We start from the raw sequence: 13,529 nt of genomic DNA, 5'->3' as shown, positions 1-13,529 counted from the left end.
TAAGAAATCCAAGGGGAAGTAAATATGCTCAGGTGCACGCAACACACAGAGAAGGGAGGGTGAAGAAGGTATAAGATTCCACCTAGAAGTCCGAGGGGAAGTAACTATGCTGAGAGGCACAGTACGGAGGAACATGAACAGGATTGCTACTCTACCGATGACATTGATTAGTACTGGACCTAGGGATGGACAGGCAAGTCACCACTCGGGTCGTCAAGTAGCTGCTGTGATTTTCTACCTGTCTAAGACGTTATGGATTAAAATTAGGGCACAGGGGTTGTGGGCAGGAGAGTTCTCTGGTCTGGGAACAGTTGGAGGAACTGTGCCACCCATCACAGGCAGATATGGTGTGCAGGGTCTATTGCAGACTAGACATTTGCAGCAGGAGGGCGCACAGCTCCAACAGAGACACTCACTCCATCTGACACTGCCGAGTCTGCCCATTTCTCCACAATGGAGTGCTTTCTCTTGGGGGCTCTCCCCACGTGTGCCCTATGGACACTCGATCCCATAGGGAGGTGCAGGATGGAGTTGGGAACCACAAATCTGAACCAAAAGATTGGAGGGGGTGGAGGTGAGGAGGCCAGGAGCTATGAGAGCAGCCATCCCTCCCTGCTTACCATGTTATGCAAATTACCATGAAGATTTCTCCACCTCCTTGCTGCTCAACCAGGAATCCCACAAGTATGGAAGGCACGTGCACTAGGTGTCCACAGGTTTCCCGGCTCGGAGGGGGGTGTGGCAGAGCAGGACTATCTCCTTAGGAAAGAATCCAATGAGGCTTCCCCCCTCCGAACCCCACCCCCTGCAAGGGCATCCCAGGGATCCCCAAGGTACTGACTGGGTGGGCAAGAAAATACACAAGCCTTGTAAAGACACCCACTTCTCTGGGAAGAAGTACACCACCCCAGCCTCCGGGTGGGAAACAAAATGGTTATGAGTATGTGGCACACACTCTCGGGAACCTTCCATATCTTCTCCTGCACCTGGAGAACAGACTTCTGTGAGCTCCCTCGATTTCTCTCACCTCACCTCACTGCGCTGATGCTCCTGTGTCCACTAAAGGCTATTTCCTTCCTCATGCAGCTCTGTTTCCCTCTCCCACCCTCCAGGGTATGCCCATGCCCACCACATCACCCTGAGCGAAGAAGTCACTTCAAGCTTCTCCACCAGACTCTGGAGGGAGGCCAGCACCTCAGGCAAGGCAGCCAGGCCGGAGAGGACCCGCAGGCAGTCAAGGAGCCCACTGCAACCCTGTGGTTCGTGATCAGCACAGCCCCAGAGTCCAGTCACCATGGACTCTGCAGAGTATGTGCTCTGCAAATGGAAGGGCCAGCTGTGGCCTGCAAGGGTCTTGTCGAGACCCAGGACCTCAGCCCATAGTAAGAGGAGAGGGGCACCTTTCCTGGAGGTGCAAATCCTGTCAGTGGGTGAGAAGACGAGAGTGAGGAGCACCGAAGCAAAGCCCCTAACCAAGTCCAAAATCTTAGCCGTGGCCTCCTTGGCAGGGAAGGGGTCACAGGGCAGTGGCTCGCCAGGGCAGACCAGGGCATACAAGAGAGCCCTCAAGGTGGCACTGGATGTTCTGGGCGAGGACAGTCACTTGTTTCCAGGAAGGAGGGCACAAGGCCAAAGAACCAGCATGGAGGCTCCAAAGGTTCCCAAAGAGCAGGCCAGCTCCAGCCCATGCCAGAGCCTTCGCCTAAAATCGTGCAGTCAGAGAAGCCAAGGGCTCTCCCAGAGGAGTCCTGGGAAGCAGCGGGGCCGCCCCCGGGGTCCTGTGGTGAGGAGCTCACAGAATGTGCCTGCTGTGCAAGGGGGGAAAGCCCAGGCGCACAGTGCTGTTGGGCCCCCTCACTTTGAAGGGCAAGGGAGTGTGCTAAGAGGCAGCAGAGTGTGGCCAAGGTCCCCAGCACCTGCAGGAAAGGCTGCTGGTAATCCAGGCAAGAGAAAGCTGAGTACATCCAAGCACAGGCCTCGGAGTGCCCCAGCCTCCACGGAGGGCGCCCAGGCTAAAAATGAGCAGCCGGCTGCCTCTGGGCCACCAAGGAGGAGGAGGAGGTGCATCTCCACCTCGCCCAAAGCCCCGAAGCCACAAGCAAGAGCATCATGTGCAGGCCTAGAGATCCGGGCTATTGGAGGCCAGAGGAAGAAGACTGCCCTCCCAGAAGACAAGGAGGACCCCAGCCAGGGGACCCTGAAGCCGGTTGGAAAGGGGTCATCAGCAGCCCACGTGCCTCCTATCCAGAGGCTGCGGAGGTCACTCCGCCTTGCCAGCACAAAAAGGAAGATCCACGTGCTGTGTCCCCTGTGCAGGGTCCCGGAACTGGAAACTCATGTGCACTCAAAGGCAGCCAGCACCAGGTTCCAGAGGAGAGGGGCTGCGATTCAAGAAGACAGCCAAGCCACCAAGGTGGCTTCTTATGCCCAGGGTACGAATACCATTGAACGAGGAATGCTGGTCTGGTTCAAATGTCAGGACCTTCCTTTCTGGCCAGCGGTGGTCAAGAGCGTCAGCCAACACGACAAGATGGCGAGGGTGCTGTTGATCGAGGGCAACATGCAGCTTGAGCGCAGGGGTGTCCGCGTCCCTCTCTGCAAGCTGAAGCCTCTGGACTGTGGGGAGAAGAGATCGCTCTTGAGGAGAGCCAGCAGAGTGTACGGCCCGGGCATCAGCTGGTGCTTCTCAGTGATCGACCACTACAGAGAGGGCCTGGCCTGTGGCTCCTCCCTGGGCTCCTTTATGGACTACTACACCTCCCCAGCCAGCTCCCCGCTAAGGAGGGCCATCCAAGAGGGCGACCTGCACATTGACTTCCCCAAGGTGAGCTATGCCGATTTGGAAGACTGGGAGGAGGAGACGACCCTGGCTGGGAAGGGGCCCTGCAGGAAACTCCTGCCTGACCGCACCAGGGCTGCCTGGGACAGAGCCAACAAGAAGATCGTAGACTTCATCGTCAAGAGGAAGGGGGCCGACCAGCACCTGCTGGACATCGTGAAGGGCAGAAAACAGTCCAAGCGGCTGGACGACCTCCGCACATCCAAGAGGGACGTCTTCTGCGTTGAGACCTACCTGGAGGATGATGACCAGTTGCATCTCGTGGCCAGGCATTTGCAAGAAATAGCCAAGGAATCAGATAAGGCCCTGCTCTCCCTGACAAGAGGCGACATAGTGCGCTTTACCATGGAGGTTCTTCTTCCAGAAGCAATCATCTGCTCCATCGCTGCCCTGGAGGAGCTCAGCTACAAGGAGGCAGAAGAGAAGTACCTGCGTGGCCCGCCCGTGCACTACCGCGAGAAAGAGCTCTTCGACAAGACCATCTTAAAGGCGGCCCACAAGAGGTCAGCAGCCAGGGTTCTGACTGCCAACGCCCCTCCTGCGCTTGGCCCCACTTCTTAGAAGGGACCTCCCTCTTTTCAGCCATTGCCCCTGCAACTCCCCAAGACAGGAGACAGGAAGCACCCCACTAAGAGGAACATTCCTGAGCCTATGGGATGTGCTATGAACGCTGTGAAAGCTCCTCACTGGCTGGGTGGGGAGCATTTTCTTTCGCCCCCCCCGAAATAAATCTTCACTTTCGTGCTTGACAGTGCACATGTCTAGATTGGCTCTACAAATCCTGTCAGCTTCAGGCCAGGCCTAGCCCTCTTTGCCCTGAGCCCGAGTACCCAGAAGTCCCGAGGGCACACCTCCCTGGAACCTCAGCAGCCCTGTATGGAGTATTGGCTAGCTAGGCCCACAGCCTTGCACTCTCTGCAGGGACCCTATGCACCCAGAAGGCACACCAGGTTCCTCATGACGCCTTGTCTCGGACTCCCCCATACTTCCTTGTCCTCCTCTCTGTCTTCTATAGATGCTATAAATGGGGCCCGGGTTCCCCTGTTTTCTCCACTACCTCGCTCTCCACTCACCCACACTGAAGGAGAGGATGTGTGTTTTGTGGCAGACACAGGTACGCAAAAGAGGCTACCCATTACCGAGTGATTCTGCCTGCAGGGCCTGTCCAGTTCGGGCATGAGCCGCCTTGGCAGAAAGCAGATTAGTGGCTCCGGGACACCGGAGACCCGCAAAGCTGTAGCTTGCTGTGGGACACTTGCTCGGGGCGCTGAGTTTGAGTCTCCACATGCAAAGTCGGGGAAGGGCCTCAGGTCTGCAGAGGTGCCAGGGGTACTGGAGAGAGGGAAAGGGAGCACATGCTTCATGGATAGGGGCGGGGAAAGTACCATAGAAGCCGGAAGTGGAGAAGGATTGGTTCTCCAGGGCAACACTGAGATGCCGCCCCCCCTTCCCCGCACCACCCATCCCACCCCCCACCCCACTCCCAGCCCGCACCCCTTTCCCCTACCTCCATCCCCGGTGGGCATCTAATTTCCTAGAAGGCTCCTCTGGAGACAGAGGTGTCAAGGGGACCTCGGTGCCCCCAGCGAGGGCATGCCAGGAACCTTGCCAAGTCATTAGCGTGAGCACGAGCGCGGAAGCGGGCTGCGACCAATGAGAGGTCACTAGGATGCGCCACCAGGAACAGAGGAGGACCGTTGGGCCTTGGCATCATCCATCCGGGTCCCTCCCTCGAGGCCCACAGCCCAACGGCCCAGCCAAGCGCAGCAGCCAGGTGGAGCCCAGCCGGCCTGTGAGGTCTTACTCAGAGGCCAGCATGCCCCGAGCTATGCAGACCAGCCGTCGTCGAGGGGCTTCGTCTCGCCGCTCCCGCACCTCCAGAGCCCAGCTGACCTTCTCCGTGAGCCTGGTGGAGCATCATCTTCGGGAGGGCGGCCATGGCCCGCGGCTGAGCGAAACGGCGCCCATCTTCCTGACCGCCATCCTGGAGTTCCTGGTGCGCAGTCTACTGGAGCAAGCGAAAGATGAGGCCCAACGCCGAGGCGCCCAGAGCCTCATCACCCCGCAGCTCCTGGAGGCCACTGTCTACAGCAACGCCCTGCTTGGACAACTGCTCCAATCAATCATCATCCCGCAGGTGGCCCCGCCTGAGGCCCACAGGAGTCGCCGGAGCCGCAGTGGTCCCTAGCTAGGAGCCTCTGCCTCAGTTGCCCTTTGCCGGCACCGTTGCCGCCTTCCCTGCTGCCTTCGCTGTCGCAGCCCTTGCTGTCACCTGCTCTGAGTTCCCCACCAGCCCATCTGCCTGCCCCTTCTATCCATCCCACTCCATCAGTTCATCCCACCCAGCCTTTCCCACAGTCAGCCCTGCTTACCTGGGCACCCTGGTCGCTTGTGTTCTTATTAAAGCTTTACTTTGAAAAAGCATGGCCTTGCTTCCCTGGCTGTTCCTTAGGGCATGGGAAGGGCACGGAGGTGGGTGTGAGGGTGCTACTTGGGGAGGAGGGCGCCATGGGCCTAGTTGAAGGGACACAGGGGGTGGGAGTGCTGCTGGGGCACCCACAGGCTGGTGTCCCTAGCTTTTCCTTGGGCCGTGAGGTGGTGGGGGTGGGAGGACGCCGCGGTGGGCCTAGGTGAAGGGACACAGGGGCTGGGAGTGCTGCTGGGGGACCCACAGGCTGATTAAGGGCAGAGGGGAGGTGGACCTAGTTAAATGAACACAGGGTAGAGGAGTGCTGCTGGGTGGCCCACAGGCTGGTTTCCCTACCTTTTCCTTTGGGCAGGAGGTGAGCATGGAAAGTGGAATCATAGGGTCAGGTAGGCCTAGTCAAAAACACAGGAGGTGGGAATATTCCTGGGTGACCCACAGACTGGTTTCCCTAGCTTTTCCTTTGGGCACAAGGTGGGAGTGGAAGGTGGGGGCCGAGGTTGAGGTGGGCTTAGTTGAAGAAACACAAGGAGTAGGAGTGCTTCTGGGGGCAGAGGGTGAGGGGGCACCTCGCCAAACACACAGAGGATGGGAGTACTCCTGGGGGACCCACAGGCTGGTTTGCCTACCTTTCCCTTTGGGCATGAGGTGGTAGTGAGGGAGGAGGGCACGGTGGGCCTAGTTGAAGGGACACAGGGGTGAGAGTGCTGCTGGGGGATCCACAGGCTGGTGTCCCTACTTTTTCCTTTGTGCAGGAGTTAGGAGTGGAAGGTGGGGGCCCCAGTGTGAGGTGGCCATAGTGGGAGGAAAGAGGGGTGGAATTCAGGCAGGAGGGGATGGGGAGGTGGTGGGGTGAGGGTGACCTACATACAGGCTGGTTTCCCTAACTTTTCCTTCGGGGATGATGTGGGAGTAGGGGCAGAAGGTGAGGCTGGCTTAGCAGCAGGAACCCAGTGGTGTTGGGGCCAGGTGTGGAAGGCAGGCAGGGATGGCAGAGGAGGACTGACAGGCTTCTCTGGATGAAGAGGAGGAGGACTACGTGAGGCATGGCACGCACGATGCACCTCCTGTCCCTGAAGCGGTCTGGTCCAGCCTGGGCCAGCTGGGTCAGAGTGATGGCCTTTGCCTAGGAGACCAGGGAGCAGAGGGGACCCACATGCAAAGGTGGGCTTTTGGTCGGAGACGCAGATGTGACAGAACAGTGGCATGCCGAAACTAAGGTCAGGGAGGATCATGAAGCTAGTGTGAGCCTTTCTTGATCCTGGGACGCTCAGCAAGAAGTGCCAGGAGGCTGCCTTGGCGGTAGTTGTAAGGAAGCTGTAAGCTAAGAGTGGCTCCTGCCAGGCCAGGGCAGGTCAGTCCTAGCTTGCCCAGGAAGGTCTCTGGGTTGTGGAGGCTGCTGGATTCCCAAGGCTAGGCCCCGCCCCTCAGACGCTCATTTGCATACTAGGCGGGCAACGGGCCCCGCCCGCCTCTCAATCACTGTCCTCATAGCCCCGCCCCTACAGACTGTTATTTACATATGGAGCTGGTTTCCAGAGGGACCCACCCATCTCCCTGACTGGCTTAGGCGTTGGCCTGGGCCCCGCCTCCCGCCGTGCTCTTTGCATATCGCCGTGACAACAGGGGATCACAGGTGCCTGCTGCAGCCACCATGCAGATAGAGATGACAAGGGATCTCAGGACCACCAAGCATCATTCCAGCCTCAGTGGTGGCTGTGCCAGTCTGCATATTTGGATCTATTGTTTCAACAGTCTGATGGTCAAAGGGAGAGGTACATGTGTCTCTTTAGAATACCCTCACCCCTTCTAAGAGTTATAGGATCACTCACAGAATTAGGAGCTCTAAAGAATGAATAAGTCAATGGGTGGAGTAAATTAAAAGTATTAATGGATGGGGAGATGGTGCGTTAAGAGTGCTAACTGCACAAGCACAAGGACCCCATGAACTGAAGTTATGCGTGGTTGTGAGTTTTCTTCTAGGTGCTAGGAACCTAACTCAAGTGCAGTAAGTGCTCTTAAACACTAAACCATCTCTCTAGACCTGCCCTTTTATTTTCTGAATGAGTAATTATTGTTTCACAAATACAAGGATGTTATGATAATATTAGTCTGTCTAGTAATGGGGTATGCTAATTTTATGTATAAACATCTCAAATAGTAAGGGCTGATTTACTTACTAAGTTACCTAAAAACTAATTTTGGAAACTTGTTAGATTATCACAGAAGGTCTCTGAAAATATCTCCCATTGTTACTCAGTTGATAATATGTTTCCAGCACAAATGCATCCTCCAAAGTAAGCCTTTACATGTATGCACCACCAATCAAAAGTTTTTTGAAGACATTTTCATGTGCACTAACTCATATGATCCTTGGTCATAAGAATCTTGTGAGATAAGCAAGAAAGGTATTCTTGCTACCAGTTGACAGATGAAGAAATTAAGGCCTAGACATTGAGTTGGCATATTCCATACCAAGAGTGAATTTGTTGAAGATCTTGCCTTAGAATGGCAGAAACTTTCTTATTTCATGTGTTAGTGTTCTTTATACAATATATTAATTCAAACTGTTAGGAGTTTGTGATGCTGCCCAATGACATTTTTTCATTTTTATCCTATTCCTGCTTCCCAACCACATTTCCCAGTACATGTCTCAGCATTCTCTGGGCCTTCTTCTCTTCTCTGAGCACATCATCTTGCAAATTCCTGCCTCCAGATCTTTGCATCTGCATCTATTTCAATCTCTTATTCAGCATCCGTCACCCTGTACAACTTCAAGTTGAAAATGCACCAGGATATCCTCTTAATTTCAGTGTGAAGAGCAACTAGCTTCATGATACATTTGTATATCAGTTCAGCTGGATGTCCCTGAACCCAAAGAGTAGTCTGTCTTGCTCTCCATGCATTTTCCTGTCTGCTTAACACTTCATATTCTATAGCATTTGTCTCCATTACTTTTCTTTTGCTATGACAAAACAGCATTCATGACAAAGGTAACTTGTAGAAGAAAACATTTAACTTGGGGCTTATGGTTTCAGAAGGTTAGACTTTATGATGGAAGAGCAAAGGCATGGCAACAGGAATGGATGAGAGCTCACATCTTTATCATAAAGAGGAGAGACAGAGACAGAGACAGAGAGAGAAGAGACAGAGAGACAGAGAGAGAGGGAGAGAGAGAGAGAGAGGGAGAGAGAGAGAGAGAGAGAGAGAGAGACAGAGAGACAGAGAGACAGAGAGACAGAGAGACAGAGAGACAGAGAGAGAGGGAGAGAGAGAGACTTGGAATAGCATGGGATTTCAAAACCTCCAAGCCTGCCTCCAGTGACATACTTCCTTGAAAAAGTCCATACCTCCTAATCTTTACCTAACAATTCTACCAACTGGGTACCAAACATTCAAATATATGAGCCTATTACGGCCATACTCATTAAATGTTTTATATTTTCACAGCCCCCTGTACTCAGTTTTCATAGGACTTATACCCTAGGTTATGAGTCTGCTTCAGCCCTGTGGCTGGTGAGCTACATGAGGACTGGAACTCTTCCTCACTTATCTTGGTGTTCCCAGCACAGGGACTGGAAGACAAATAGGTCTGTAATTAACTATGAAGATTTAGCAGTATAATAATGCACCCAGCAATGATAACCTCAGGGTCAAAATAATTTACTACTAAATTTTACCAGGCCTTTAGAAAAGAGCTAATATAAGGGTTCATCAGAAAGACAACAGGCATTAAAACATGCTTCTAAATTCACTTTACAAAGCAAAGAGTATTCTAGTCCCAAAACTGGATAAAGACACAATAAAAATCTACATAACATTTCCCTTGAAGGACCTAAAGCCAAAAAATTTCAACAAAACACTTGCAAAACAAATTAAACAAGATATATATGAATGTAAACATATACGATGATGAAGTCAGTTTCATTCCAGAGATGCAAAGATGATTCAACATAACCCTGAGTATAATATAATACATACATAGAATCAAGGTCAAAAATCACATAATCATCTCAATCGATGTGTAAGAGGCCTTTGACAAACTCTAATATTACTCCATGATAAAGATTCTCCCCACCCCAATTTAGGAATATAAGAAACAAGGTACAAGATAATAAACGTTATTTAAAACAAATCCATAGACAAAACTTGTGCTAAATGGGAAAAACTGAAAATATTTTCTCTAAAATCAGAAATAAGAAAACAATGTCTTCTCACCACTCTTATTAATAGAGTGCTTAAAATCTTAGCCAGAACAATAGATCAAAAAAAAGAAATAAAATGTATAAAATTGGTAAAGGGAGAAGTCAAACTATCTGCCTTTGCAGATGATATGGTCATACATTTAAGAACCTTAAAAACCACTGGAAAGAAAATAATAAAGTAGAAAATCATATATCACAGGAAAATACTTCGATTCATTTTGGACTCAAAGGACTCCCTAGCAATAACTTCAAACAAATATATTTAAGACTTCGACAAAGCATTATAAAGATTTGGAGACACAAAGTGTAAGGACACTAGGTAATAGAAGACCTCCGGTGCTCATGATTTGAACTAATTAGTATTTTAATGGCTATATTAATAAATTCAATAGATTTTGTGAGAGAACTATTCTGACTTACAAAGTTAATATAACACAATTGTCCACTTGCACCTATATATTTTTCTGGTGGACACTTGTGTAACAGTAAATGTATATATACTTTGTACAAAGTATACTTGAGAATCTTCAGGAGTTAAGATTTAAATTAATATTTTCAAAAAAGTTTTTGAGGGAATTCAATAGGGGTATCTATGCTATTTTCAATAAATAGTCTGGGAAATTAAGGTGAAGAAGAAGATGAATTTGACATTACCTCATACCATTTACAAAAAAAAATTAACTTAAAGTCAAATGTCTAAATGTAACATAAAGAACTTATAATTTTAGTAGAAAACACGAAACTCTTCATAATGTTGTTGCATTATATAAAAGGTTATTAAAACATATCTAAAATGTACATGAAAGAAAAATGACTAATTTATCAAAATTAAAAATATTTGTCTTTCACTCTCCAGAGAACAAAGCGACAGCCTACACACTGGGAAAAGATCTTCACCAACCCTACATCTGACAAAGGTCTAATATCCAAAATATATAAAGAACTCAAGAAATTAAACACCACCAAACCAAATAACTCAATAGAGAAATGGGGCTTGGAACTAAACAGAGAATTCTCAACAGAAGAGTATCAAATGGCTGAGAAACACTTAAAGAAATGCTCAACCTCCTTAGTCATCAGGGAAATGCAAATCAAAACAACTCTGAGATTCCATCTTACACCCATTAGAATGGCTAAGATCAAAAATTCAAGTGATACCATATGCTGGCGAGGATGTGGGGAGAGAGGAACACTCCTTCATTGCTGGTGGGAATGCAAACTAGCACAGCCACTTTGGAAATCTATCTGGTGCTATCTCAGAAAAATGGGAATAGGGCTTCCTCAAGACCCAGCTATTCCACTCCTTGGAATATACCCAGAAGATGCTCCAGCACACAACAAGAACATTTGCTCAACCGTGTTCATAGCAGCCTTATTCATAATAGCCAGAAGCTGGAAACAGCCTAAGTGTCCCTCAGTAGAAGAGTGGATAAAGAAACTGTGGTACATATACACTATGGAATACTACTCAGCTATTAAAAACAAGGAATTCCCGAAATTTGTGGACAAATGGATTGAGCTAGAAATGATCATAATGAGTGAGTTAACCCAGAAGCAGAAAGAATCAAATGGTATATACTCACTTATATCTGCATACTAGCCCAAGGGGCATGTCCCACGAAAGCCTTCACTTACCAGGAAACTGGGACAGAGGGGAGGACATTTTATTGGGACTCTAGATGAGAGAAGCATGGGAGAATAGCAAAGCAGAAGGATCCAGAGGGTCCTAGAAACCTATAAGTAGAACATTATGATAGGCAGATTTGGGCCCAGGGGTCCCGCTCAAACTAAGGCACCAGCCAAGGACAATACAGGCGGTAAACTTTAAACCCCTACCCAGATTTAGCCAATGGTCAGAACAGTCTCCACACTTGAGTGGAGAGTGGGATATGACTTTCTCACGTACTCTGGTGCCTCATATTTGACCATGTCCCCTGGAGGGGGAGCCCTGGTGGCACTCAGAGGAAGGACAACAGGTTACCAAGAAGAGACTTGATACCCTATGAGCATATACAGGGGGAGGTAATCCCCCTCAGGAACAGTCATAGGGGAGGGGAATAATGGGAAAATGGGAGGGAGGGACGAATGGGAGGATACAAGGGATGGGCTAAACATTGAGATGTAACAAGAATAAATAAATAAAATAAAACAAAAAAACAAAAAAGTAGAAAAATTAGAATTCCCATACATTGTTGTTAGAAATGCAAAAATGATACTATTACTAACAATATCAGTTTGGTCATTTCTCCATGAATTAAACCCAAATGTATCATCAGTCCTAGTAGCTCTACTCCTAGGTATTTACTTAAGTAACTGAAACTTATGTACACAGATGTTTACTGTACCCTTATTCACACAAACAAGATGGAAACACTTCATGTCTATTTCCTGATAATGAATGATAACAAAAAAGTGTTCTTAGTCACACAATTGAATAATATTCAAGCATTAAAATGGATTGATTACTGACTCATGGTACAACATAAAGGACCTATGGAGAAAAAGTATAATAACCTATGCACAAAAAAGCTACATATTGTATGGTTCAATTTATATCAGACATCTAAGACCGTTAAATCCATGGAGACAGAAGTTAGATAAGGGATTGCCAGTACTGTGGACAGTAATAAGAATGGACTACAAACAGGTAAAGAAGAGTTGGTTGGGAGGTGAAAATGTCTAATAATGGGTTGTAATTATGGTTGCAGTCTTCATAGATTTATGAAAAATATTCAAGGTGTTCATTGAAATCAGGCCAATTTTATGTTGTGTAAAAGATACCATAAAAATAAATAAAATTCTGGGAAAGCAAAGAAATAAGCAGCCAGTTCATTTCTTAGGCAATTCATTTAGCACCATGTGAAATTCATTAGGTTATCTGGCTGTTATATGATAGTGGTGGTGGCAATAGTAATTGCAGATAAGGATAATGAATTTTCTATCAGAACCGAAGGTCAATCTAATTTGGAATTTTAAGCCAATATTTTTGGTTTTTTTCAAGACAGGGTTTCTCTGTGTAGCCTTGGCTGTCCTGCCCTCATTTTGTAGGCCAAGCTGGCCTCGAACTCACAGATATCTGCCTACCTCTGCCTCTCAGAGTTCTGGGATTACAGTTGTGCAGCCACAGCCAGCTACAATATTTTTAATTAAGCTATATTAATTGTATGAAGGAAAGGGTTTCAGTCTGACATAAGTATATGTGAATCTAATGTACTCTGATTAAAGTTTAAAATTTTTGTTGGCTTGAAATCTGAAGAGGGTGGAAGAGAAATGAGTGTATTTTTAAAATAGTCATGATGTGAAAGTGACAAGATTCTATACTGCTTAAATACAGATAATAGAGAAGAGTAAGGATTCATTACAACTGCGTACATTTAAAGTTAAATTTCTGTCTCCCTCCCATGTTGTAGGCCCATGCTCCCAAAGGCAGAGAGTGGGTTTGCTTCCTGACACAAGTAGGCATTCACTATTAGAATATTATAAATACGTGAAAATAAATTAATACAGTGCCCTGGTTGTCATTGATTTGTCAACTTGACACAATCTAGAGTCATCCAAGAAGAGGGAACCTTAGTTCATAAAAAAAAAAACCCACTATATAGGCCTGAAAACAAGCCTATGGGGTATTTTATTGATTATGTTTGATGTGAGAGGATTCAACCTACAGAGGGTGGTGCCAGCCTTGAGCAGGCAGTTCTGAGTAATATAAAAAAGCAGAATGAGCAAGCACCAAGAGCAAACCTATAAGCAGCACCCTCCATGGCCTCTGCTTCACTTCTTGCCTCCTGGTTCCTGCCTTGAGTTCCTGCACTGACTAACCTAGATGATGAGCTACAAGTTGTAAGATAAAATAAAATAAACCCATTCCCCCTCATGATATTTTATGACAGCAGTAGAAATCCTAAGACATACAGCAATAAATGTGACTAGCAAGGCAGTCACCACTGGGTCTTGCCAAATGACCAACCTTAAAGTCACCCAACAGATGTTCAGCACAATCCCCTTGAGACCATCTGAGAAGCCATCTTCATTATCAGCCACTCGATAAGAACCTCCAGAT

The 13,529-nt window shown here is 48.2% G+C and overlaps 2 protein-coding genes across 2 annotated transcripts; both read left to right on the top strand.

Annotated features, from left to right (window-relative positions):
* The first annotated feature begins 1,123 nt into the window (after positions 1–1,123).
* LOC127185542 (PWWP domain-containing DNA repair factor 3B-like) lies at positions 1,124–3,400 on the top strand. Its single transcript, XM_051141969.1, has one exon. The coding sequence runs from the start codon at positions 1,295–1,297 to the stop codon at positions 3,398–3,400; it is 2,106 nt and encodes a 701-aa protein (XP_050997926.1). The 5' UTR covers positions 1,124–1,294.
* Positions 3,401–4,655: 1,255 nt separating this feature from the next.
* On the top strand, positions 4,656–5,027 carry LOC127185541 (histone H2A-Bbd type 2/3-like). Its single transcript, XM_051141968.1, has one exon. It carries the CDS (start codon positions 4,656–4,658, stop codon positions 5,025–5,027), a length of 372 nt encoding a protein of 123 aa, XP_050997925.1.
* Positions 5,028–13,529: the final 8,502 nt, after the last annotated feature.

The sequence above is a fragment of the Acomys russatus genome, chromosome X, assembly GCF_903995435.1.
Source record: "Acomys russatus chromosome X, mAcoRus1.1, whole genome shotgun sequence".
Taxonomy (NCBI): Eukaryota; Metazoa; Chordata; class Mammalia; order Rodentia; family Muridae; genus Acomys; species Acomys russatus.
Note: the sequence above shows the minus strand (reverse complement) of the source record. Positions and strands in the feature narration are given on the sequence as shown.

Coding starts and splice junctions, on each gene's coding strand:
- LOC127185542 (XM_051141969.1), top strand. CDS start 1,295: ATGGACTCTGCAGAGTATGTGCTCTGCAAATGGAAGGGCCAGCTGTGG.
- LOC127185541 (XM_051141968.1), top strand. CDS start 4,656: ATGCCCCGAGCTATGCAGACCAGCCGTCGTCGAGGGGCTTCGTCTCGC.